Source organism: Bombina bombina, chromosome 5 (assembly GCF_027579735.1).
Source record: "Bombina bombina isolate aBomBom1 chromosome 5, aBomBom1.pri, whole genome shotgun sequence".
In the NCBI taxonomy this organism is placed as follows: domain Eukaryota; kingdom Metazoa; phylum Chordata; class Amphibia; order Anura; family Bombinatoridae; genus Bombina; species Bombina bombina.
Genome location: NC_069503.1, coordinates 193,570,325 through 193,593,813, shown reverse-complemented (window position 1 = coordinate 193,593,813; position 23,489 = coordinate 193,570,325). Strand labels below are relative to the sequence as shown.

At 40.4% G+C, this 23,489-nt stretch overlaps 1 protein-coding gene across 3 annotated transcripts in view; it reads left to right on the top strand.

Moving 5' to 3' along the window:
- Positions 1 to 23,489, top strand: part of LMBR1 (limb development membrane protein 1) — a 777,013-nt gene that overhangs the window by 513,333 nt on the left and 240,191 nt on the right. For all 3 annotated transcript variants that reach the window (XM_053713821.1, XM_053713820.1, XM_053713822.1), the window contains exon 7: positions 9,826 to 9,894. In XM_053713821.1, the coding sequence (XP_053569796.1) occupies positions 9,826 to 9,894 (69 nt within the window). The remainder of the gene's footprint in view (positions 1 to 9,825; positions 9,895 to 23,489) is intronic.

Genomic DNA, 23,489 nt, shown 5'->3' with positions numbered 1-23,489 from the left:
CAATCAGCCAATAGGATTAGAGCTGCTAAAATTCCTATTGGCTGTTCCAATCAGCCAATAGGATTTGTGCAGCTCTCATCCCATTGATTAGAACAGCCAATAGGATGAGAGCTGCTCAAATCCTATTGGCTGATTGGAATAGCCAATAAGATTTTAGCAGCTCTAATCCTAGTGGCTGATTGAAATATTTCAATCAGCTTGGATGACGTCACTTGCATTGAAGTTCCAGTTTACGGAGGCAACTGTATGAAGTGGAGCTCCACGCCGGATGTCTTCAGGATGGACCCGCTCCACCCCGAATGGATGAAGACTTCTTGCCACCTGGATGAGAACGTCACCAGCTGGATGAAGATGGAAGAGGCCGCCCGTATGAAGACTTCTTGCTGGCTGGATGGATGCTTCAAGCGGGACTTCAATAACTGTAAGTGGATCGTCGGGGGTTAGTGTTAGGTTTATTTAAGGGTTTTTTGGGTGGGTTTTATTTTTAGATTAGGGTCTGTGCAGTAAAAGAGCTAAATGACCTTTTAAGGGCAATGGGGAGCTTAGGTTATTTTAGATTTTTTTTTTATTTGGGGGTGTTAGTTGGGTGGTGGGTTTTACTGTTGGGGGGGTGTTTTTTACAGGTAAAACAGCTGCTCTTTTAAGGGCCATTGGTAGTTTATTGCAGGCTAGGTTTTTTTTTTATTTGATTAGGTATAATTATTTTTTATTTTTAATAATGTGTTTTTCTCTTGCAAGGTGTATCCAGTCCACGGATTCATCCTTGTGGGATATTCTCCTTCCCTACAGGAAGTGGCAAAGAGAGCACACAGCAGAGCTGTCCATATAGCTCCCCCTCTAGCTCCACCCCCCAGTCATTCTCTTTGCCGGCTCTAAGCACTAGGGTCTCTCTACGGGAGGGTAAAGTGAATGTGGTGTTAGAATTGTAGTTTTTATTATCTTCAATCAAAAGTTTATTTTAAATGGTACCGGTTTGTACTATTTACTCTAGCAGAAAAGTGATGAATATTTCTGCTGAGAGGAAAATGATTTTAGCATGATGTAACTAAAATCCACTGCTGTTCCCTCACAGGACTGAGGAGTACCAGAAAACTTCAGTTGGGGGGATCAGTTTGCAGGGTGAACTGCAATAAGGTATGTTCAGTCATTTATTTCTAGACAAGACTGAGATAATGCTAGAAGAGACTGACAATATCCCCATGAGGGGAGGGTAAGCTATGTTCACAGACTTAGTAAGGAATTGAATGCTTACATAATAGGGCTAATTATGCTGGTTGACACTTATTCAGGGCAATCGATTGTTTAGCTAAGGAAAATATCGTTTGCAAGACACTTTGAAAGCCCTTTTGGGTTCTTTCTGGGGTTATTACCCACATGGCTACATTTTATTCACTTAGAAGTGATTTCTTAGGCCTCACTGCTCTGGAATAGAGTGGGAGGAGCCTAATTTCGCGCCTCAGATGCGCAGTTAGAATTGCAGAGAAGTTCATGCTGCTTCACATGGAGGGTCCTGCTGCTGTTTGAGGGCCTTATAGAAGCTATATTCCCCCAAATCTGATCCCTAAGGGCAGGTAGGGCCACAGCAAGGCTGTGGCAAGGTGCTGTACTAATTTTAACCGGGTGTTGGCTTTAGGCTGCTCCGGTTTGGGCATTAAGGGGTTAATCGTTTTGCAACTTGTGGTGCAATCTTATTAAGGCTTTAGGTACATACTGTGAAAATTTCAAGAGGATTGCTGCATTTTTCACTGTTTTGTTAAATTGTGTGCTCTTTTTATCTCTTAAAGGCACAGTAACGTTTTTTCAATTAAATTTGATTAAAGTGATTTCCAAGCCTGCTTGTGTATACTACTAGTCTGTTAAACATGTCTGACACTAAGGAAAATCCTTGTTCAATGTGTTTTAGAAGCCATGGTGGAACCCCCACTCAGAATGTGTCCCACTTGTACTGATATGTCTATACACTTTAAAGATCATATTGTTGCACTTAAGAATGTGGCCCAAGATGATTCTCAGACTGAAGGTAACGAGGGTAGCCCATCTGCCTCTCCCCAAGTGTCACAACCAGTTACGCCCGCGCAAGCGACGCCTAGTACCTCTAGTGCGTCTAACTCTTTTACATTACAAGAATTAGCGGCAGTCATGGATAATTCTCTTACAGCCTTCTTATCTAAACTGCCCGTGTTACTTGCAAAGCGTGATAGCTCCGTTTTAAGAACAGATTATGAGCATTCTGACGCTTTGGTAGCCGTATCAGATATACCCTCACAACGCTCTGAAGTGGGAGCGAGGGATTTGATGTCTGAGGGAGAAGTCTCTGATTCAGGAAGGTTTCCTCAGACAGATTCAGATACATTGGCTTTTAAATTAAAACTAGAACACCTCCGCGTTTTGCTTAGGGAGGTATTAGCTACTCTGGATGACTGCGACCCTTTGGTGATCCCAGAGAAATTGTGTAAAATGGACAAGTACCTAGAGGTCCCTGTTTACACGGATACGTTTCCGGTCCCTAAGAGGATTGCGGATATCGTTACTAGGGAGTGGGATAGACCAGGTGTTCCCTTTGCTCCCCCTCCTGTTTTTAAGAAAATGTTCCCCATACCTGACCCTGTGCGGGACTCGTGGCAGACGGTCCCTAAGGTGGATGGGGCTGTTTCTTTACTTGCTAAACGCACAACCATACCAGTTGAAGACAGTTGTGCTTTTAAAGACCCTATGGATAAGAAGTTAGAGGGTTAACTTAAGAAAATTTTTGTTCAACAAGGTTTTCTTCTCCAGCCTATTGCCTGCATTATTCCTGTAACTACTGCAGCCGCTTTCTGGTTTGAGGCGCTGGAAGACTCGCTCCAGACGGAGACCTCATATGAGGAAATTATGGATAGAATTAAGGCTCTAAAGCTAGCTAATTCTTTTATCACTGACGCCGCTTTCCAAATAGCTAAGTTAGCAGCGAAAAATTCAGGTTTCGCCATTTTGGTGCGCAGGGCGCTATGGCTAAAGTCCTGGTCGGCCGATGTGTCATCTAAATCCAAGCTTTTGAACATCCCTTTCAAAGGAAAGACCCTCTTCGGGCCTGAATTGAAAGAGATTATTTCAGAAATCACCGGGGGAAAAGGCCATGCTCTCCCTCAGGACAAGTCCTTTAAGACAAAGAACAAAGCTAATTTTCGTTCCTTTCGTATTTTCAGGAATGGCCCCGCTTCATCCTCTCCGGCTGCAAAGCAAGAGGGTAACTCTTCACAGCCCAAGGCAACCTGGAAACCTTACCAGGGCTGGAATAAGGGTAAACAGGCCAAGAAGCCTGCAGCTGCCAACAAGACAGCATGAAGGGGTAGCCCCCGATCCGGGACCGGATCTAGTAGGGGGCAGACTCTCTCTCTTCGCTCAGGCCTGGGCAAGAGATGTACACGATCCTTGGGCGATAGATATTGTATCCCAGGGATATCTTCTAGAATTCAAGGGTTCTCCTCCAAAGGGGAGGTTCCACATTTCTCGTCTGTCTACAGATCAGACAAAGAAAGAAGCGTTTTTATGCTGTGTAGAAGATCTACATACAATGGGAGTGATCCACCCAGTTCCAATCATGGAACAAGGGCTGAGTTTTTACTCAAACCTGTTTGTGGTTCCCAAAAAAGAGGGAACTTTCAGACCCATCCTGGATCTAAAAATTCTAAACAGATTCCTAGGAGTCCCATCATTCAAAATGGAGACCATTCGGACAATCTTACCAATGATCCAGGAAGGTCAATATATGACTACCATGGATCTAAAGGATGCATACCTACACATTCCTATCCACAAAGATCATCACCAGTTTCTCAGGTTCACCTTTCTGCACAAGCATTACCAGTTTGTGGCTCTTCCTTTCGGCTTAGCCACTGCTCCCAGAATTTTCACAAAGGTGCTAGGGTCCCTCCTGGCGGTACTAAGACCGCGGGGCATAGCAGTGGCGCCTTACCTAGATGACATCTTAATTCAGGCGCCGTCCTTCCAAAGAGCCAAGTCTCACACGGAGATTGTATTGGCCTTTCTGAGGTCTCACGGGTGGAAGGTGAACATCAAAAAGAGTTCCCTTTCCCCTCTCACAAGGGTTCCCTTCCTAGGGACTCTAATAGACTCGGTAGAAATGAAAATATTTCTGACGGAGGTCAGAAAATTAAAACTCTTAACTACTTGCCGAGTTCTTCATTCCATTCCCCGGCCATCTGTGGCTCAGTGCATGGAGACAATCGGATTAATGGTAGTGGCAATGGACATAGTCCCTTTTGCTCGGATACACCTCAGACCACTGCAACTATGCATGCTCAAACAGTGGAATGGGGATTATGCAGATTTGTCTCCTCAAATTCAGTTGGACCAGGAGACCAGAGATTCTCTTCTCTGGTGGTTGTCTCAGGGTCACCTGTCTCAGGGAATATGTTTCCGCAGACCAGAGTGGATCATTGTAACGACCGACACCAGTCTGTTAGGCTGGGGGGCGGTCTGGGACTCCCTGAAAGCTCAGGGCTTATGGTCTCAGGAAGAAAAGCTTCTCCCGATAAACATTCTGGAACTGAGGGTGATATTCAACGCTCTTCAGGCATGGCCTCAACTAGCTGCGGCTAAATTCATCAGATTTCAGTCGGACAACATCACGACTGTAGCTTACGTCAATCATCAGGGGGGAACAAAGAGTTCCCTAGCGATGACGGAAGTAACCAAAATAATAAAGTGGGCGGAGGATCACTCCTGCCAGCTCTCAGCAATTCACATCCCAGGAGTAGACAACTGGGAGGCGGATTTCCTAAGTCGTCAGACTTTTCACCCGGGGGAGTGGGAACTCCACCCGGAGGTGTTTGCCCAGCTGACTCAGCTATGGGGCACTCCAGAGTTGGATCTGATGGCGTCCCGTCAGAACACCAAACTTCCTCTCTACGGGTCCAGGTCCCGGGACCCCAAGGCGGTATTGATAGATGCTCTAGCAGTGCCTTGGTCCTTCAATCTGGCTTATGTTTTTCCACCGTTTCCCCTTCTCCCTCGTCTGGTTGCCAGAATCAAGCAGGAGAAGGCTTCGGTGATTCTGACAGCGCCTGCGTGGCCACGCAGGACTTGGTTTGCAGACCTAGTGGACATGTCATCTGTCCCACCATGGACACTGTCAATGAGGCAGGATCTGCTAATACAGGGTCCGTTAAAGCATCCAAATCTAGTTTCTCTACGTCTGACTGCTTGGAGATTGAATGCTTAATTCTATCAAAGCGTGGTTTCTCTGAGTCAGTTATAGATACTCTGATTCAGGCTAGAAAGCCTGTCACCAGGAAAATCTACCATAAGATATGGCGGAAATATCTGGGTTGGTGTGAATCCAAGGGTTACTCATGGAGTAAGATTAGGATTCCCAGGATATTGTCTTTCCTCCAAGAAGGATTGGAGAAAGGATTGTCAGCTAGTTCCTTAAAGGGACAGATATCTGCTCTGTCTATTCTTTTACACAAGCGTCTGGCAGAGGTACCAGACGTTAAAGCGTTTGCTCAGGCTTTAATCAGAATCAAGCCTGTCTATAAACCTGTGGCTCCGCCATGGAGTCTAAATCTAGTTCTTTCAGTTCTTCAAGGGGAACCTTTACATTCTATAGACATTAAGTTGTTATCTTGGAAAGTTTTGTTTCTGGCAGCTATCTCTTCTGCTCGAAGAGTTTCAGAATTATCTGCCTTGCAGTGTGATTCACCTTACCTGGTGTTCCACGCAGATAAGGTAGTTTTGCGTACCAAGCCTGGTTTTCTTCCTAAAGTTGTTTCTAACAAGAATATTAACCAGGAAATAGTTGTTCCTTCTCTGTGTCCTAATCCTTCTTCGAAGAAGGAACGTCTGTTACACAATCTTGATGTAGTTCGTGCTTTTAAAGTTCTATTTACAAGCAACTAAGGATTTCAGACAAACATCCTCCTTGTTTGTTATCTATTCTGGTAAGAGGAGAGGTCAGAAAGCGACTGCTACCTCTCTTTCCTTTTGGCTGAAAAGCATCATCCGTTTGGCCTATGAGACTGCTGGCCAGCAGCCTCCTGAAACAATTACTGCTCATTCTACAAGAGCAGTGGCTTCCACATGGGCTTTCAAAAATGAGGCTTCTGTTGAACAGATTTGTAAGGCAGCGACTTGGTCTTCACTGCATACTTTTTCCAAATTTTACAAATTCGATACTTTTGCTTCTTCGGAGGCTATTTTTGGGAGAAAGGTTTTGCAAGCAGTGGTGCCTTCCGTTTAAGGTACCTGTCTTGTTCCCTCCCTTCATCCGTGTCCTAAAGCTTTGGTATTGGTATCCCACAAGTAAAGGATGAATCCGTGGACTGGATACACCTTGCAAGAGAAAACAGAATTTATGCTTACCTGATAAATTACTTTCTCTTGCAGTGTATCCAGTCCACGGCCCGCCCTGGCATTTAAGTCAGGTAACATTTTTTATTTAAACTACAGTCACCACTGCACCCTATGGTTTCTCCTTTTTCTTCCTAACCTTTGGTCGAATGACTGGGGGGTGGAGCTAGAGGGGGAGCTATATGGACAGCTCTGCTGTGTGCTCTCTTTGCCACTTCCTGTAGGGAAGGAGAATATCCCACAAGTAAAGGATGAATCCGTGGACTGGATACACCGCAAGAGAAAGTAATTTATCAGGTAAGCATAAATTCTGGGGTTTTTTTGTAATTTATTTTTTTTATTTTTTGTAGCTTATCATTTATTTTTATTTTTTTGGTAATTTGTAATAAGGTTTAATAATAGATTTAAATGATTTGAGTAGGGTTAGATTTTTTTAATATGTAATTTAGTTTATTTAATTGGTAGTTTAATTTCATTGTAGTATAATAGCTAGGGTAGGTTAATTAATAGGTTAAAAATAGTTTCTTTTAATTCTACAAGTAAGTTTAAATTTATTTTAAGATAGGGATGTTGTAATTTTAATTTAAAGTTAGTGGGTTGTTAGGTTTAGGGGTTAATAGCTTAATTTATGGTGATGTGGGGGGCTGGCGGTTTAGGGGTTAATAGGTTTAGTTAGTGGTAGTGATGTGGGAGGCCAGAGATTTAAGGGTTAATATGTTTATTTAGTGGTTGTTGGGTCTGGGAGCGGCGGGATAGGGGTTAATAACTTTATTTAGGTTGCAGCGGGGTCCCGGAGCGGCGGAATAGGGGTTAATAACATTATGTAGGTGGTGGCGATGTCGGAGCGGCAGATAAGGGGTGTTTAGTCTCGGGGCTTATGTTAGGGTGTTAAACGTTTCTTGTTTTCAACCATATAAATCAATGGGATATCTGGCAGCATCGAACATAAGCTTTCACTGCTTTCAGACTCCCATTGATTTCTATGGCATCCGCGGCCTCCAGGGTGGCGGATTGAAAACCAGGTACGCTGGGCTGGAATAGCCGCGAGCGTACCTGTTAGAAATGAGATATATGGGGAAAAGTGTCAGAGCCGAATGTGTATTCGGAACATCTGTAATGACGTAAGCATCGATCTGCGTCAGATTGAGACCGGGGGATCGTATGTTACGTCACAAATTTCAACTTTTGCCGGTCTGTAGGCTTTGATAACTAGGTCGGATCAAGCTCGCAACAATTATGCTGCGGAATTCCGGCGTATTTGCGGTTGACGGCTTTTGACTAAAATGCCATTTTAGTTTTAGTTGTGTTTTAGTCATCAGAATAGTTTTAGTTTTAGCCTAGTTTTAGTCTACGAAAATTAACACTGCTTTGAGCTTATTTTTGTTATGTCATTTTTTATTTCTGTCCTACCACCTTATATTTGTGCCACAGAGGAAAAGGGGTAGTCTTTCTAATCTGTTAGATCATGTAATTTTACGACTATCAATCCTGCTCTACTGTGTATTTAACCCCTGCAAAGTGTGTGCCACTCAGGACCTGCTGCTAAGTACACATCTGAGTGTTGCTGATTGGATAAGCAGCAGGTTTCACTTGGGACCAGCAGTGCACAGCGATTCCCGAGCGGCACATCTACTGTATGTTTAACCCCTTTGCGGGGGTTAAACTCAAGGTAGAATAGGGTCAATAGTCGTAAAATGGCATGCTCTAACGGATTAGAGCATGTCATTTTTCAACTATTATGGCCCTTTAATGCATTATTACATGGGGCCTTATGAGCAAAAAAATTAAAAACAGCGGTGTGAAGTGACCCGGCAATTAAGAGGTTCTGTTTGCAAGTACAAGGAACAGCAATGGGCCCTCTGTGTCTCTCATGTAAAGTAACCTTTTTATTGGTTGATTGGAATGTATTCCGTGACATGAATTGGACAGTTTGTGGTCAGGTATATAGATGATGTGTTTTTTCTCTTGGAATGATCAAAGGAGATGTTGCACAATTTTGTTAAGATGCTAAAATTGAATGAACTTGATAGCAGACTTGATTATAAAGCAATCAATAACAGATTTCTTTCTTAGACTCGGTGATCACATAATATCTAGAGGAGATGGACAGATTTATAGTAAGGAATTAAGAGATGACAAACATCAAAGTGTAGCCCTGCATTTTACAAAGGCAAATGATGAAATCAATGTTTACTTACATTATTCATAATACCTTACAATTAGGAAGATTACGTGAAAAACAATCAGACAAATGTAAAATAAGTTTGAGAAATAGCAGTTAAAGGGATATGAAAAATTTTAAAAAAAGTTTCCAATGTACTTCTATTATCAAATTTGCTTCTTTCCCATGATATCCTGTGCTGAAGAGATACCTAGGTAGGCATCTGGATCACTACATGGCAGGAAATAGCGCTGCCATCTAGTGCTCTTGCAAATGGATACAATTCTTGCAAAACTGCTGTCATATAGTGCTCCAGAAATGGGCCGTCTCCTAAGCATACATCCCTGCTTTTTACCAAAAGATATATGTTGTCTGAATCATGAAAGAAAAATTGGAGTTTCATATACCTTTTATAGGCAGGGGATACATTTAATTAATGGGACACTAAAGTAAACATACATCCCTCATCATTCATGTGCACATTCTTTTTCTAAGCACCAGCTACTACTGAGCATGTGCAAGATTTCACAGTGTATACGTATATGAGTGTGATTGGCTGATGGCTGTCACGTGATACAGGGGGTTGGCAAATTAAAATAAATGTTTAAATTTGTTAGAATAAAATCTATTGCTCATTTAATATTCAGTGTAAGTGCTGATGCATTCTCTTTTTATTATGCACTTTTTGATGATGCAATTAGATTGTATTTAATGGTCCATTAACTATTGCAGACTTTGCATTTTAGTTTGACATATTGGAAGTAGTGTCTTCAGTGTTCTCCACAGAAAATGTTGCCAGCCGGGTGGGGGCGGTGTCATATTTTTTAATATTATATAATTTTCAGCTATCCATAGTAGCACAAATGAATTCCAAAATTTGACATAAATGTATTTAATAATAATTTGTGCAATGAAAATGGAAGATTTTTAATACTGGCTAATTTTAGCTTAAAGTGATTGTAAAGTTTAATGAATTACTGCCCAGCATCTAAAAATAATCTTAAAAACAGGGGCACTTTAATTCATTACATTTTACAAAGATGCTTATTTTAAAACATTTTTTTACCATACCGCTGTTCCTCCTCCCTCATCTACTACTGAATTTAGCATATTGATGACGAATCTGGCTTCCTCCAATCATTTTGTGCCCTACGACCTGGATGCCAAAGATCATAATGATTATATTTAAATACCAACAACAATCATTTCATGCTTTTACATAAACTGTGTTAGTAACTGAGTGCAATATGCTGCATTTCCTATCCCAGAAAACAAATGGTAATAACTGTTTTGTGCTGTCTTTAATTTTACAGATCTCTGGGAGTTTTACCTCCCTTATTTATATTCCTGTATATCGCTAATGGGATGCCTGTTACTACTCTGTAAGTAATTACAGCATGGGAAATGTATGTATATAGTGATAATTATAGTATACATTGTCATCCTACAAATGAACAATACATTACAATAGGATCTTGAGTCATTAAGTCCAGTGTTTTACACAGTGTCAATTGGAACCTAAAATTTTCCTTTCTATTTTTATTTCATTTTATAGGTCTGACTGTGACTTATTTATTGCGATTAACTCTGCTCTGGTAGTACTGAGATGTTTTCTGTTGGTGGTCTCTAAAGGAACTAGCCATCCTATAAGATATATATATATATATATATATATATATATATATATATATATATATATATATATATATATATATTTAATGCTTATCCTAATGTCACTGCCGCCCACCCATACTGAATACACAGTCGATGCGACAGATACCTAGACAGTTACCCCCAAAATCCAAACATACTATCCTATAGCATGAGACACAGGGAATTGTGGCATATGAAATAGCACTGCAGATGAAACAGGAGGAAGCAGACAGCTCTGAGGACAGTGTGGGCGTTGTTTAAAGCGTGTTTACTACTTACATCTAGCTGGAATGTGTAGATCCAAACATAGATAAAATGGGTCCACAGTGGCCTGTAACCTGGTTTGTGCAGTTTACATTGTGGATTGGAGTTGTATTATTTAAAGGTTGGTTACCCCTTAAAGGAATCGTCTAGTCAAAAATAAACTTTCATGATTAAGATATAGCATGCAATTTTAAGCAACTTTCTAATTTACTCCCATTATCAATATTTCTTTGTTCTCTTGGTATCTTTATTTAAAAAAGCTTAAAAGTAAGTCTAGGAGCCGGCCAATTTTTTGGTTCAGCACCTGGGTAGCACTTGCTGATTGAATGGCTGCATTTAGACACCAATCAGCAAGCGCTATCCAGATGCTGAACCATAAATGAGCCGGCTTCTAAGCTTACATTCCAGCTTTTTAAAATAAAGATACCAAGAGAACGAAGAAAAAATGAGAACAGGAGAAATTAGAAAATTGCTTAAAATTGCATGCTCTATCTGTGTCATGAAAGTTTAATTTTGACTATACTATCCCTATAATGTGTTTCCAATAACGTATTACACCAGCAGCAGAGTATAAAATGTATGAGAACTTATTTAGGTTTATTTTTGTTTATTAAATAATTTGCTCTGTTCTTTGAAACCACAACCCATTAAAATTGTCTGAGCTTGCAGAGAAATCAGTCCTCCTTATCTTTTCAATTTTTATACACACAAATGCTTCCTTATCTTATCGCTGTCTGTATACCAATGCCCAATACTTATAAACATTGAAAATTAGCATTTTATTACTTATCTCCTACTGGGAGTATAATGTCTTCTGCTTGCTATGTTTAAATATATTTCTTTCATGTAATTGGTAAGAGTCCATGAGCTAGTGACGTATGGGATATACATTTCTACCAGGAGGGGCAAAGTTTCCCAAACCTCAAAATGCCTATAAATACACCCCCCCACCACACCGACAATTCAGTTTTACAAACTTTGCCTCCTATGGAGGTGGTGAAGTAAGTTTGTGCTAGATTTCTACGTTGATATGCGCTTTGCAGCATGCTGAAGCCCGGTTTTCCTCTCAGAGTGCAGTGAATGACAGAGGGATGTGAAGGGAGTATTGCCTATTGAATGCTATGGTCATCCTATCGGGAATCTATTTCATAGGTTCTCTGTTATCGGTCGTAGAGATTCTTCTCCTACCTCCCTTTTCAGATCGACCATATACTCGTATATACCATTACCTCTGCTGATTCTCGTTTCAGTACTGGTTTGGCTACCTACTATATGTAGATGAGTGTCTTTTGGGAAGAATGTCTTATTTTATTTATGACACTCTCAGCTATGGTTTGGCACTTTATATGTAAAGTTCTAAATATATGTTTTGTACTTATATTTGCCATGATTCAGGTTAATCAGTATATTTCCTTCTTACAGACTGTCAGTTTCATTTTTGGGAAATGCATATGATTAAATTTTTTTCTTACCTGAAAATTTTTCAAATTGACTTTTCTTTCTAAATTGCAGGCTGTTAGGCTCGCGGGTGCAAAAAATGCTAGAATTTATTGCGTAATTTTTGGCGCAAGATTTTTTTGGCGCGAGAATTACGTTTGTTGACGTTAATGACGTCATTTCCGGCGTCGTAGTTGACGCCGAGAGTTTTCACGTAGTTGCGTCATCTAGGACGCTCGTGTTTGTTGCAGACGTTTTTGGCGCCAACATTTTTTTCAATTGTGGGCGTCATACTTGGCGCCAGTTTTTTTTACATTATTTAAGTCTTTGTTTCTTTTTGCTTCTGGTTTCCAGAGGCTTATTCTGTTTGCATTTTTCCCCATTCCTGAAACTGTCATTTAAGGAATTTGATAATTTTGCTTTATATGTTGTTTTTTCTATTACATATTGCAAGATGTCGCAATCTGACCCTGTATCAGAATCTACTTCTGGAATGCTGCTGCCTGATGTCGGTTCTACCAAAGCTAAGTGCATTTGTTGTTAACTTGTGGTAACTGTTCCTCCGGCTGTAGTTTGTGTTAGTTGTCATGATAAACTTTCAAAAGCAGACAATATTTCCATTAGTAGTAGTCCATTACCTGTTTTTGTTCCTTCAACATCTAATGTTCAGGATATTCTTGTTAATGTAAGAGAATTTGTTTCTAATTCTATTCAGAAGGCCCTGTCTGTTATACCACCTTCTAATAAACGTAAGAGGTCTTTTAAAACTTCTCATAAATTAGATGAATTTTTAAATGACCGCCAACATTCTGATTTATCTATCTCTGATGAAGATCTATCTGGTTCAGAAGATTCTGCCTCAGATATTGACACTGACAAATCTTCATTTCTTTCATGTAATTAGCAAGAGTCCATGAGCTAGTGATGTATGGGATATACATTCCTACCAGGAGGGGCAAAGTTTCCCAAACCTCAAAATGCCTATAAATACACCCCTCACCACACCCACAAATCAGTTTTAAAACTTTGCCTCCTATGGAGGTGGTGAAGTAAGTTTGTGCTAGATTCTACGTTGATATGCGCTCCGCAGCAGGTTGGAGCCCGGTTTTCCTCTCAGCGTGCAGTGAATGTCAGAGGGATGTGAGAAGAGTATTGCCTATTTAAATTCAATGATCTCCTTCTACGGGGTCTATTTCATAGGTTCTCTGTTATCGGTCGTAGAGATTCATCTCTTACCTCCCTTTTCAGATCGACGATATACTCTTATATATATACCATTACCTCTACTGATTTTCGTTTCAGTACTGGTTTGGCTTTCTACAACATGTAGATGAGTGTCCTGGGGTAAGTAAGTCTTATTTTCTGTGACACTCTAAGCTATGGTTGGGCACTTTATTATAAAGTTCTAAATATATGTATTCAAACATTTATTTGCCTTGACTCAGGATGTTCAACATTCCTTATTTCAGACAGTCAGTTTCATTTTTGGGATAATGCATATGAATCAATCAATTTTTTTCTTACCTTAAAATTTGACTTTTTCCCTGTGGGCTGTTAGGCTCGCGGGGGCTGAAAATGCTTCATTTTATTGCGGCATTCTTGGCGCTGACTTTTTTGGCGCAAATTTTTTTTTCTATTTCCGGCGTCATACGTGTTGCCGGAAGTTGCGTCATTTTTTTACGTTCTTTTGCGCCAAAAGTGTCGGCGTTCCCGATGTGGCGTCATTTTTGGCGCCAAAAGCATTTAGGCGCCAAATAATGTGGGCATCTTTTTTGGCGCTAAAAAAATATGGGCGTCATTATTGTCTCCACATTATTTAAGTCTCATTATTTATTGCTTCTGGTTGCTAGAAGCTTGTTCACTGGCATTTTTTCCCATTCCTGAAACTGTCATTTAAGGAATTTGATCAATTTTGCTTTATATGTTGTTTTTTCTATTACATATTGCAAGATGTCCCACGTTGAAACTGAGTCAGAAGATACTTCTGGAAAATCGTTGCCTGGTGCTGGAGCTACCAAAGCTAAGTGTATCTGCTGTAAACTTATGGTATCTGTTCCTCCAGCTGTTGTTTGTACTGATTGTCATGACAAACTTGTTAATGCAGATAATATTTCCTTTAGTACTGTTACATTACCTGTTGCTGTTCCGTCAACATCTAATACTCAGAGTGTTCCTGATAACATAAGAGATTTTGTTTCTAAATCCATTAAGAAGGCTATGTCTGTTATTCCTCCTTCTAGTAAACGTAAAAAGTCTTTTAAAACTTCTCATTTTTCAGATGAATTTTTAAATGAACATCATCATTCTGATTCTGATAATGGTTCTTCTGGTTCAGAGGATTCTGTCTCAGAGGTTGATGCTGATAAATCTTCATATTTATTTAAAATGGAATTTATTCGTTCTTTACTTAAAGAAGTCCTAATTGCATTAGAAATAGAGGATTCTAGTCCTCTTAATACTAAATCTAAACGTTTAGATAAGGTTTTTAAATCTCCTGTAGTTATTCCAGAAGTTTTTCCTGTCCCTGATGCTATTTCTGAAGTAATTTCCAGGGAATGGAATAATTTGGGTAATTCATTTACTCCTTCTAAACGTTTTAAGCAATTATATCCTGTGCCATCTGACAGATTAGAGTTTTGGGACAAAATCCCTAAGGTTGATGGGGCTGTCTCTACTCTTGCTAAGCGTACTACTATTCCTACGGCAGATGGTACTTCCTTTAAGGATCCTTTAGATAGGAAAATTGAATCCTTTCTAAGAAAAGCTTACTTGTGTTCAGGTAATCTTCTTAGACCTGCTATATCTTTAGCGGATGTTGCTGCAGCTTCAACTTTTTGGTTAGAAGCTTTAGCGCAACAAGTAACAGATCATAATTCTCATAGCATTATTAATCTTCTTCAACATGCTAATAATTTTATTTGTGATGCCATTTTTTATATCATTAGAGTTGATGTCAGGTATATGTCTCTAGCTATTTTAGCTAGAAGAGCTTTATGGCTTAAAACTTGGAATGCTGATATGTCTTCCAAGTCTACTCTGCTTTCCCTTTCTTTCCAGGGTAATAAATTATTTGGTTCTCAGTTGGATTCTATTATCTCAACTGTTACTGGAGGGAAAGGAACTTTTTTACCACAGGATAAAAAATCTAAAGGTAAATTTAGATCTAATAATCGTTTTCGTTCCTTTCGTCACAACAAGGAACAAAAGCCTGATCCTTCATCCTCAGGAGCAGTATCAGTTTGGAAACCATCTCCAGTCTGGAATAAATCCAAGCCTTTTAGAAAACCTAAGCCAGCTCCTAAGTCCACATGAAGGTGCGGCCCTCATTCCAGCTCAGCTGGTAGGGGGCAGATTACGTTTTTTCAAAGAAATTTGGATCAATTCCGTTCACAGTCTTTGGATTCAGAACATTGTTTCAGAAGGGTACAGAATTGGCTTCAAGATAAGGCCTCCTGCAAGGAGATTTTTTCTTTCCCGTGTCCCAGTAAACCCAGCGAAGGCTCAAGCATTTCTGAAATGTGTTTCAGATTTAGAGTTGGCTGGAGTAATTATGCCAGTTCCAGTTCTGGAACAGGGGCTGGGGTTTTATTCAAATCTCTTCATTGTAACAAAGAAGGAGAATTCTTTCAGACCAGTTCTGGATCTAAAAATATTGAATCGTTATGTAAGGATACCAACATTCAAAATGGTAACTGTAAGGACTATCCTGCCTTTTGTTCAGCAAGGGCATTATATGTCTACAATAGATTTACAGGATGCATATCTGCATATTCCGATTCATCCAGATCACTATCAGTTTCTGAGATTCTCTTTCCTAGACAAGCATTACCAGTTTGTGGCTCTACCGTTTGGCCTAGCAACAGCTCCAAGAATTTTTACAAAGGTTCTCGGTGCCCTTCTGTCTGTAATCAGAGAACAGGGTATTGTGGTATTTCCTTATTTGGACGATATCTTGGTACTTGCTCAGTCTTCACATTTAGCAGAATCTCATACGAATCGACTTGTGTTGTTTCTTCAAGATCATGGTTGGAGGATCAATTTACCAAAAAGTTCATTGATTCCTCAGACAAGGGTAACCTTTTTAGGTTTCCAGATAGATTCAGTGTCCATGACTCTGTCTTTGACAGACAATAGACGTCTAAAATTGATATCAGCTTGTCGAAACCTTCAGTCGCAATCATTCCCTTCGGTAGCCTTATGCATGGAAATTCTAGGTCTTATGACTGCTGCATCGGACGCGATCCCCTTTGCTCGTTTTCACATGCGACCTCTTCAGCTCTGTATGCTGAACCAATGGTGCAGGGATTACACAAAGATATCTCAATTAATATCTTTAAAACCGATTGAACGACACTCTCTGTCATGGTGGACAGATCACCATCGTTTAGTTCAGGGGGCTTCTTTTGTTCTTCCGACCTGGACTGTAATTTCAACAGATGCAAGTCTTACAGGTTGGGGAGCTGTGTGGGGGTCTCTGACAGCACAAGGGGTTTGGAAATCTCAGGAGGTGAGATTACCGATCAATATTTTGGAACTCCGTGCAATTTTCAGAGCTCTTCAGTCATGGCCTCTTCTAAAGAGAGAATCGTTCATTTGTTTTCAGACAGACAATGTCACAACTGTGGCATACATCAATCATCAAGGAGGGACTCACAGTCCTCTGGCTATGAAAGAAGTATCTTGAATTCTGGTTTGGGCGGAATCCAGCTCCTGTCTAGTTTCTGGGGTTCATATCCCAGGTATAGACAATTGGGAAGCGGATTATCTCAGTCGCCAAACGTTACATCCGGGCGAATGGTCTCTTCACCCAGAGGTATTTTTTCAGATTGTTCAAATGTGGGGACTTCCAGAAATAGATTTGATGGCCTCTCATCTAAACAAGAAACTTCCCAGGTATCTGTCCAGATCCAGGGATCCTCAAGCGGAAGCAGTGGATGCATTGTCACTTCCTTGGAAGTATCATCCTGCCTATATCTTTCCGCCTCTAGTTCTTCTTCCAAGAGTAATCTCCAAGATTCTGAAGGAATGCTCGTTTGTTCTGCTGATGGCTCCAGCATGGCCTCACAGGTTTTGGTATGCGGATCTTGTCCGGATGGCCTCTTGCCAACCGTGGACTCTTCCGTTAAGACCAGACCTTCTGTCGCAAGGTCCTTTTTTCCATCAGGATCTCAAATCCTTAAATTTAAAGGTATGGAGATTGAACGCTTGATTCTTAGTCAAAGAGGTTTCTCTGACTCTGTGATTAATACTATGTTACAGGCTCGTAAATCTGTATCTAGGGAGATATATTATAGAGTCTGGAAGACTCATATTTCTTGGTGTCTTTCTCATCATTTTTCCTGGCATTCTTTTAGAATTCCGAGAATTTTACAGTTTCTTCAGGATGGTTTGGATAAAGGTTTGTCTGCAAGTTCCTTGAAAGGACAAATCTCTGCTCTTTCTGTTCTTTTTCACAGAAAGATTGCTAATCTTCCTGATATTCATTGTTTTGTACAAGCTTTGGTTCGTATAAAACCTGTCATTAAGTCAATTTCTCCTCCTTGGAGTTTGAATTTGGTTCTGGGGGCTCTTCAAGCTCCTCCATTTGAACCTATGCATTCATTGGACATTAAATTACTTTCTTGGAAAGTTTTGTTTCTTTTGGCCATCTCTTCTGCCAGAAGAGTTTCTGAATTATCTGCTCTTTCTTGTGAGTCTCCTTTTCTGATTTTTCATCAGGATAAGGCGGTGTTGCGAACTTCTTTTGATTTTTTACCTAAGGTTGTGAATTCTAACAACATTAGTAGAGAAATTGTGGTTCCTTCATTATGTCCTAATCCTAAGAATTCTAAGGAGAAATCATTGCATTCTTTGGATGTAGTTAGAGCTTTGAAATATTATGTTGAAGCTACTAAAAATTTCCGAAAGACTTCTAGTCTATTTGTTATCTTTTCCGGTTCTAGGAAAGGTCAGAAGGCCTCTGCCATTTCTTTGGCATATTGGTTGAAATCTTTAATTCATCATGCTTATGTCGAGTCGGGTAAAACTCCGCCTCAAAGGATTACAGCTCATTCTACTAGGTCAGTTTCTACTTCCTGGGCGTTTAGGAATGAAGCTTCGGTTGATCAGATTTGCAAAGCAGCAACTTGGTCTTCTTTGCATACTTTTACTAAATTCTACCATTTTGATGTGTTTTCTTCTTCTGAAGCAGTTTTTGGTAGAAAAGTACTTCAGGCAGCTGTTTCAGTTTGAATCTTCTGCTTAGATTTTCAGTTTTTTTCTTTATAAGATTTAAACTTTATTTTTGGGTGTGGATTTTTTTCAGCGGATTTGGCTGTCTTTATTTTATCCCTCCCTCTCTAGTGACTCTTGCGTGGAAGATCCACATCTTGGGTAGTCATTATCCCATACGTCACTAGCTCATGGACTCTTGCTAATTACATGAAAGAAAACATAATTTATGTAAAAACTTACCAGATAAATTCATTTCTTTCATATTAGCAAGAGTCCATGAGGCCCACCCTTTTTTGTGGTGGTTATGATTTTTTTGTATAAAGCACAATTATTCCAATTCCTTATATTTATGCTTCGCACTTTTTTCTTATCACCCCACTTCTTGGCTATTCGTTAAACTGATTTGTGGGTGTGGTGAGGGGTGTATTTATAGGCATTTTGAGGTTTGGGAAACTTTGCCCCTCCTGGTAGGAATGTATATCCCATACGTCACTAGCTCATGGACTCTTGCTAATATGAAAGAAATGGAATTTATCTGGTAAGTTTTTACATAAATTATGTTATTTATTTAAGATGGAGTTTATTCGTTCTTTACTAAAAGAGGTGTTGATTGCATTAGATATGGAGGAGTCTAGTCCTCTTGATATTAAAACCAGTAAACGTTTAAATTCGGTTTTTAAACCTCATGTAGTTATTCCAGAGGTTTTTCCAGTTCTTGATGCTATTTCAGATGTAATTTCTAGGGAATGGAATAGTTTGGGTACTTCATTTACTCCTTCTTTAAGGTTTAAGAGACTGTACCCTTTGCCGGCTGATAGATTGGAGTTTTGGGAAAAAGTCCCCAAAGTTGATGGGGCTATCTCTACTCTTGCTAAACGTACTACTATTCCTACGGCAGATAGTACTTCTTTTAAAGATCCTTTAGATAGGAAGCTTGAATCTTTTCTAAGGAAGGCTTATTTATGTTCAGGTAATCTTCTTAGGACTGCTCTTTCTTTGGCTGATGTTGCTGCAGCTTCAACTTTTTGGTTGGAGGCTTTAGTGCAACAAGTACCAGATCATAATGTGTATAGCATTGTTAAGCTTCTTCAAGATGCTAATAATTTCATTTGTGATGCCATTTTTGATATCATTAGAATTGATGTCAGGTATATGTCTTTAGCTATTTTAGCTAGAAGAGCTTTATGGCTTAAATCTTGGAATGCAGATATGACTTCTAAGTCAACGTTGCTATCTCTTTCTTTCCAAGGTAATAAATTATTTGGTTCTCAGTTGGATTCTATAATTTCAACTGTCACTGGGGGGAAGGGAGCTTTTTTGCCTCAGGATAAAAAATCTAAGGGTAAATTTAGGGCTGCTAATCGTTTTTGTTCCTTTCGTCAGAATAAGGAACAGAAGCCTGATCCTTCCCCTAAAGGAACGGCTTCCAATTGGAAGCCTTCTCCAGTCTGGAATAAATCCAAGCCTTTTAGAAAATCAAAACCAGCCCCCAAGTCCGCATGAAGGTGCGGCCCTCATTCCGGCACAGGTGGTAGGGGGCAGATTACGATTTTTCAAAGATGTTTAGACCAATTCAATTCAAAATCATTGGATTCAGAACATTGTTTCTCAAAGGTACAGAATAGGTTTCAAGGTAAGACCGCCTGTGAGAAGGTTCTTTCTCTCAGGCTTTCCTGAAATGTGTTTCAGACCTGGAGTCATCTGGGGTAATTGTGCCAGTTCCATATCTGGAACGGGGTCTGGGGTTTTATTCAAATCTGTTCATTGTACCAAAGAAAGAGAATTCTTTCAGACCAGTTCTGGATCTAAAAATTTTGAATCGTTATGTAAGAATACCAACATTCAAAATGGTGACTATAAGGACTATTTTGCCTTTTGTTCTGCAAGGGCATTATATGTCCACAATAGACTTACAGGATGCTTATCTTCGTATTCCAATTCATCCAGATCACTATCAGTTCCTGAGATTCTCTTTTCTAGACAAGCATTACCAATTTGTTGCTCTTCCTTTTGGCCTAGCAACAGCTCCAAGGATCTTCTCAAAGGTTCTCTGTGCCCTTCTCTCTCTAATCAGAGAGCGGGGTATTGTGGTGTTTCCTTATTTGGACGATATCTTGGTACTTGCTCAGTCTTTACATTCTGCAGAATCTCACACAAATCAACTTGTGTTGTTTCTTCAAAAACATGGTTGGAGGATCAATTTACCAAAAAGTTCCTTGATTCCTCAGACAAGGGTAACCTTTTTGGGATTCCAAATAGATTCAGTATCCTTGACTTTGTCTCTAACAGACAAAAGACGTCTGAAATTGGTTTCAGCTTGTCGGAACCTTCAGTCTCAATCATTCCACTTTGCTCGTTTTCACATGAGACCTCTACAGCTTTGTATGCTGAACCTTTGGTGCAGGGATTATACAAAGATATCACAATTGATATCCTTAAATCCCAATACTCGACTATCTCTGACTTGGTGGTTAAATCACCACCGTTTAGTTCAAGGGGCCTCTTTTCTTCATCCAACCTGGACTGTGATTTCAACAGATGCGAGTCTTTCAGGTTGGGGAGCTGTCTGAGAATCTCTGACAGCGCAGGGGGTTTGGAAATCTCAAGAAGCGAGATTACCAATCAATATTTCTCCTGTTAAGTGTGGTCAGTCCACGGGTCATCATTACTTGTGGGATATTTGCTCCTCCCCAACAGGAAGTGCAAGAGGATCACCCAAGCAGAGCTGCTATATAGCTCCTCCCCTCTACGTCACACCCAGTCATTCTCTTGCACCCAACTAATAGATAGGATGTGTGAGAGGACTGTGGTGATTATACTTAGTTTTTATAACTTCAATCAAAAGTTTGTTATTTTAAAACAGCACCGGAGTGTGTTGTTCCTTCTCAGGGAGAATTTGAAGAAGAATCTACCTGAGTTTCTGTATGATTTTAACCGGAGTAGTTAAGATCATGTTGCTGTTCTCGGCCATCTGAGGAGTGAGGTAAACTTCAGATCAGGGGACAGCGGGCAGGTTCACCTGCCAAGAGGTATGTAGCAGTATATTATTTTCTGAGGAATGGAATTGACTAGAAAATACTGCCAATACCTATATAATGTAAGTTCAGCCTTAAATGCAGTAGTAGCAACTGGTATCAGGCTGTCATGTATGTATATTTTCACTTCAGTATTCTGGGGAATGGCACTTCACTGGAATAATACTGTATGCATAAAACTTTAGCCTATCTTGCAGTAAGAACGACTAGCAGCAGGCTTTCTATAACAATTAATTTATTGATGTTAAACGTTTTTGCTGGCATGTTAAATCGTTTAATTTTCTGAGGTACTGGGTGAAAAATTGTTTTGGGCACTATTTTTATCCACTTGGCGGGCATTTTATTTGATCTAAGACAGTTTACTGATCTCCCTCACTGTTGTGTGTGAGGGGGAGGGGCTTAATTTGGCGCTTTTACTACGCATCAGAAATTCAGTCACAAGTCTGTTTTTCTTCCCTGCATGATCCGGTTCGTCTCTACAGAGCTCAAGGGTCTTCAAAAGTTATTTTGAGGGAGGTAATCACTCACAGCAGACCTGTGAGATTGTGCTTTGACTGTGATAAAAAACGTTATATTCTGTATATTTTTTCTGCTATTGAAGGGTTAGTTATCCATTACTAATGGGGGCTTTGATTTTATAGTTTATCCGTTTTATTGTTACTCAACTGTAATAACTTTCTGTGCTTCTTAAAGGCACAGTACGTTTTTTTCATACTATTTGTAAATTGAATTGAAAAGTATTTCCAAGTTTGCTGGTTTAATTGCTAGTGTGTTAAACATGTCTGACTCAGAGGAATATCTCTGTGCTATATGTGCTAAAGCCAAAGTGGAGCCCAATAGAAATTTATGTACTAATTGCATTGATGCTACTTTAAATAAAAGTCAATCTGTACAAATTGAACATCATTCACCAGACAACGAGAGGAAAGTTATGCCGACTAACTCCCCTCACGTGTCAGTACCTGCATCTCCCGCTCGGGAGGTGCGTGATATTGTAACGCCGAGTACTTCAGGGCGGCCATTACAAATCACATTGCAGGACATGGCTAATGTTATGACTGAAGTTTTGTCTAAATTACCAGAACTTAGAGGGAAGCGTGACCACTCTGGGGTGAGAACAGAGTGCGCTGATAATAATAGGGCCATGTCAGATACTGCGTCACAGTATGCGGAACATGAGGACGGAGAGCTTCAATCTGCAGGTGACGGTTCTGATCCCAATAGAGTGGATTCAGACATTTCTAATTTTAAGTTTAAGCTTGAAAACCTCCGCGTACTGCTAGGGGAGGTATTAGCGGCTCTGAATGATTGTAACACCGTTGCAATCCCAGAGAAATTATGTAGGCTGGATAGATACTATGCGGTACCGGCGAGTACTGACGTATTTCCTATACCTAACAGGCTTACAGAGATAATTACTAAGGAGTGGGATAGGCCCGGTGTACCCTTTTCCCCCCCTCCTGTATTTAGAAAAATGTTCCCAATAGACGCCACCACACGGGACTTATGGCAGACGATCCCTAAGGTGGAGGGAGCGGTTTCTACTCTGGCTAAGCGTACCACTATCCCGGTGGAGGATAGCTGTGCCTTTTCAGATCCAATGGATAAAAAATTAGAGGGTTACCTTAAGAAAATGTTTGTTCAACAAGGTTTTATATTGCAACCCCTTGCGTCTGTCACGGCCGCGGCCGCTTTTTGGTCCGAGTCCCTGGAAGAGACTCTTGACTCAATAACTATAGAGGAGATTTCAAACAGGCTTAAAACACTTAAGCTAGCTAATTCATTTGTTTCAGATGCCGTAGTACATTTAACTAAGCTTACGGCTAAGAATTCCGGATTCGCCATTCAGGCACGCAGAGCACTGTGGCTAAAATCCTGGTCAGCTGACGTTACTTCTAAATCTAAGTTACTTAACATACCTTTCAAAGGGCAGACCTTATTCGGGCCCGGTTTGAAAGAAATTATCGCTGACATTACAGGAGGTAAAGGCCATGCCCTGCCTCAAGACAGAGCCAAACCTAGGGCTAGACAGTCTAATTTTCGTTCCTTTCGTAATTTCAAGGCAGGAGCAGCATCAACTTCCTCTGCACCAAAGCAGGAAGGAGCTGTTGCTCGCTACAGACAAGGCTGGAGACCTAACCAGTCCTGGAACAAGGGCAAGCAGGCCAGAAAACCTGCTGCTGCCCCTAAGACAGCATGAATTGAGGGCCCCCGATCCGGGAACGGATCTAGTGGGGGGCAGACTTTCTCTCTTCGCCCAGGCTTGGGCAAGAGATGTCCAGGATCCCTGGGCGTTAGAGATCATATCTCAGGGATATCTTCTGGACTTCAAATCCTCTCCCCCAAAAGGGAGATTCCATCTGTCAAGGTTGTCA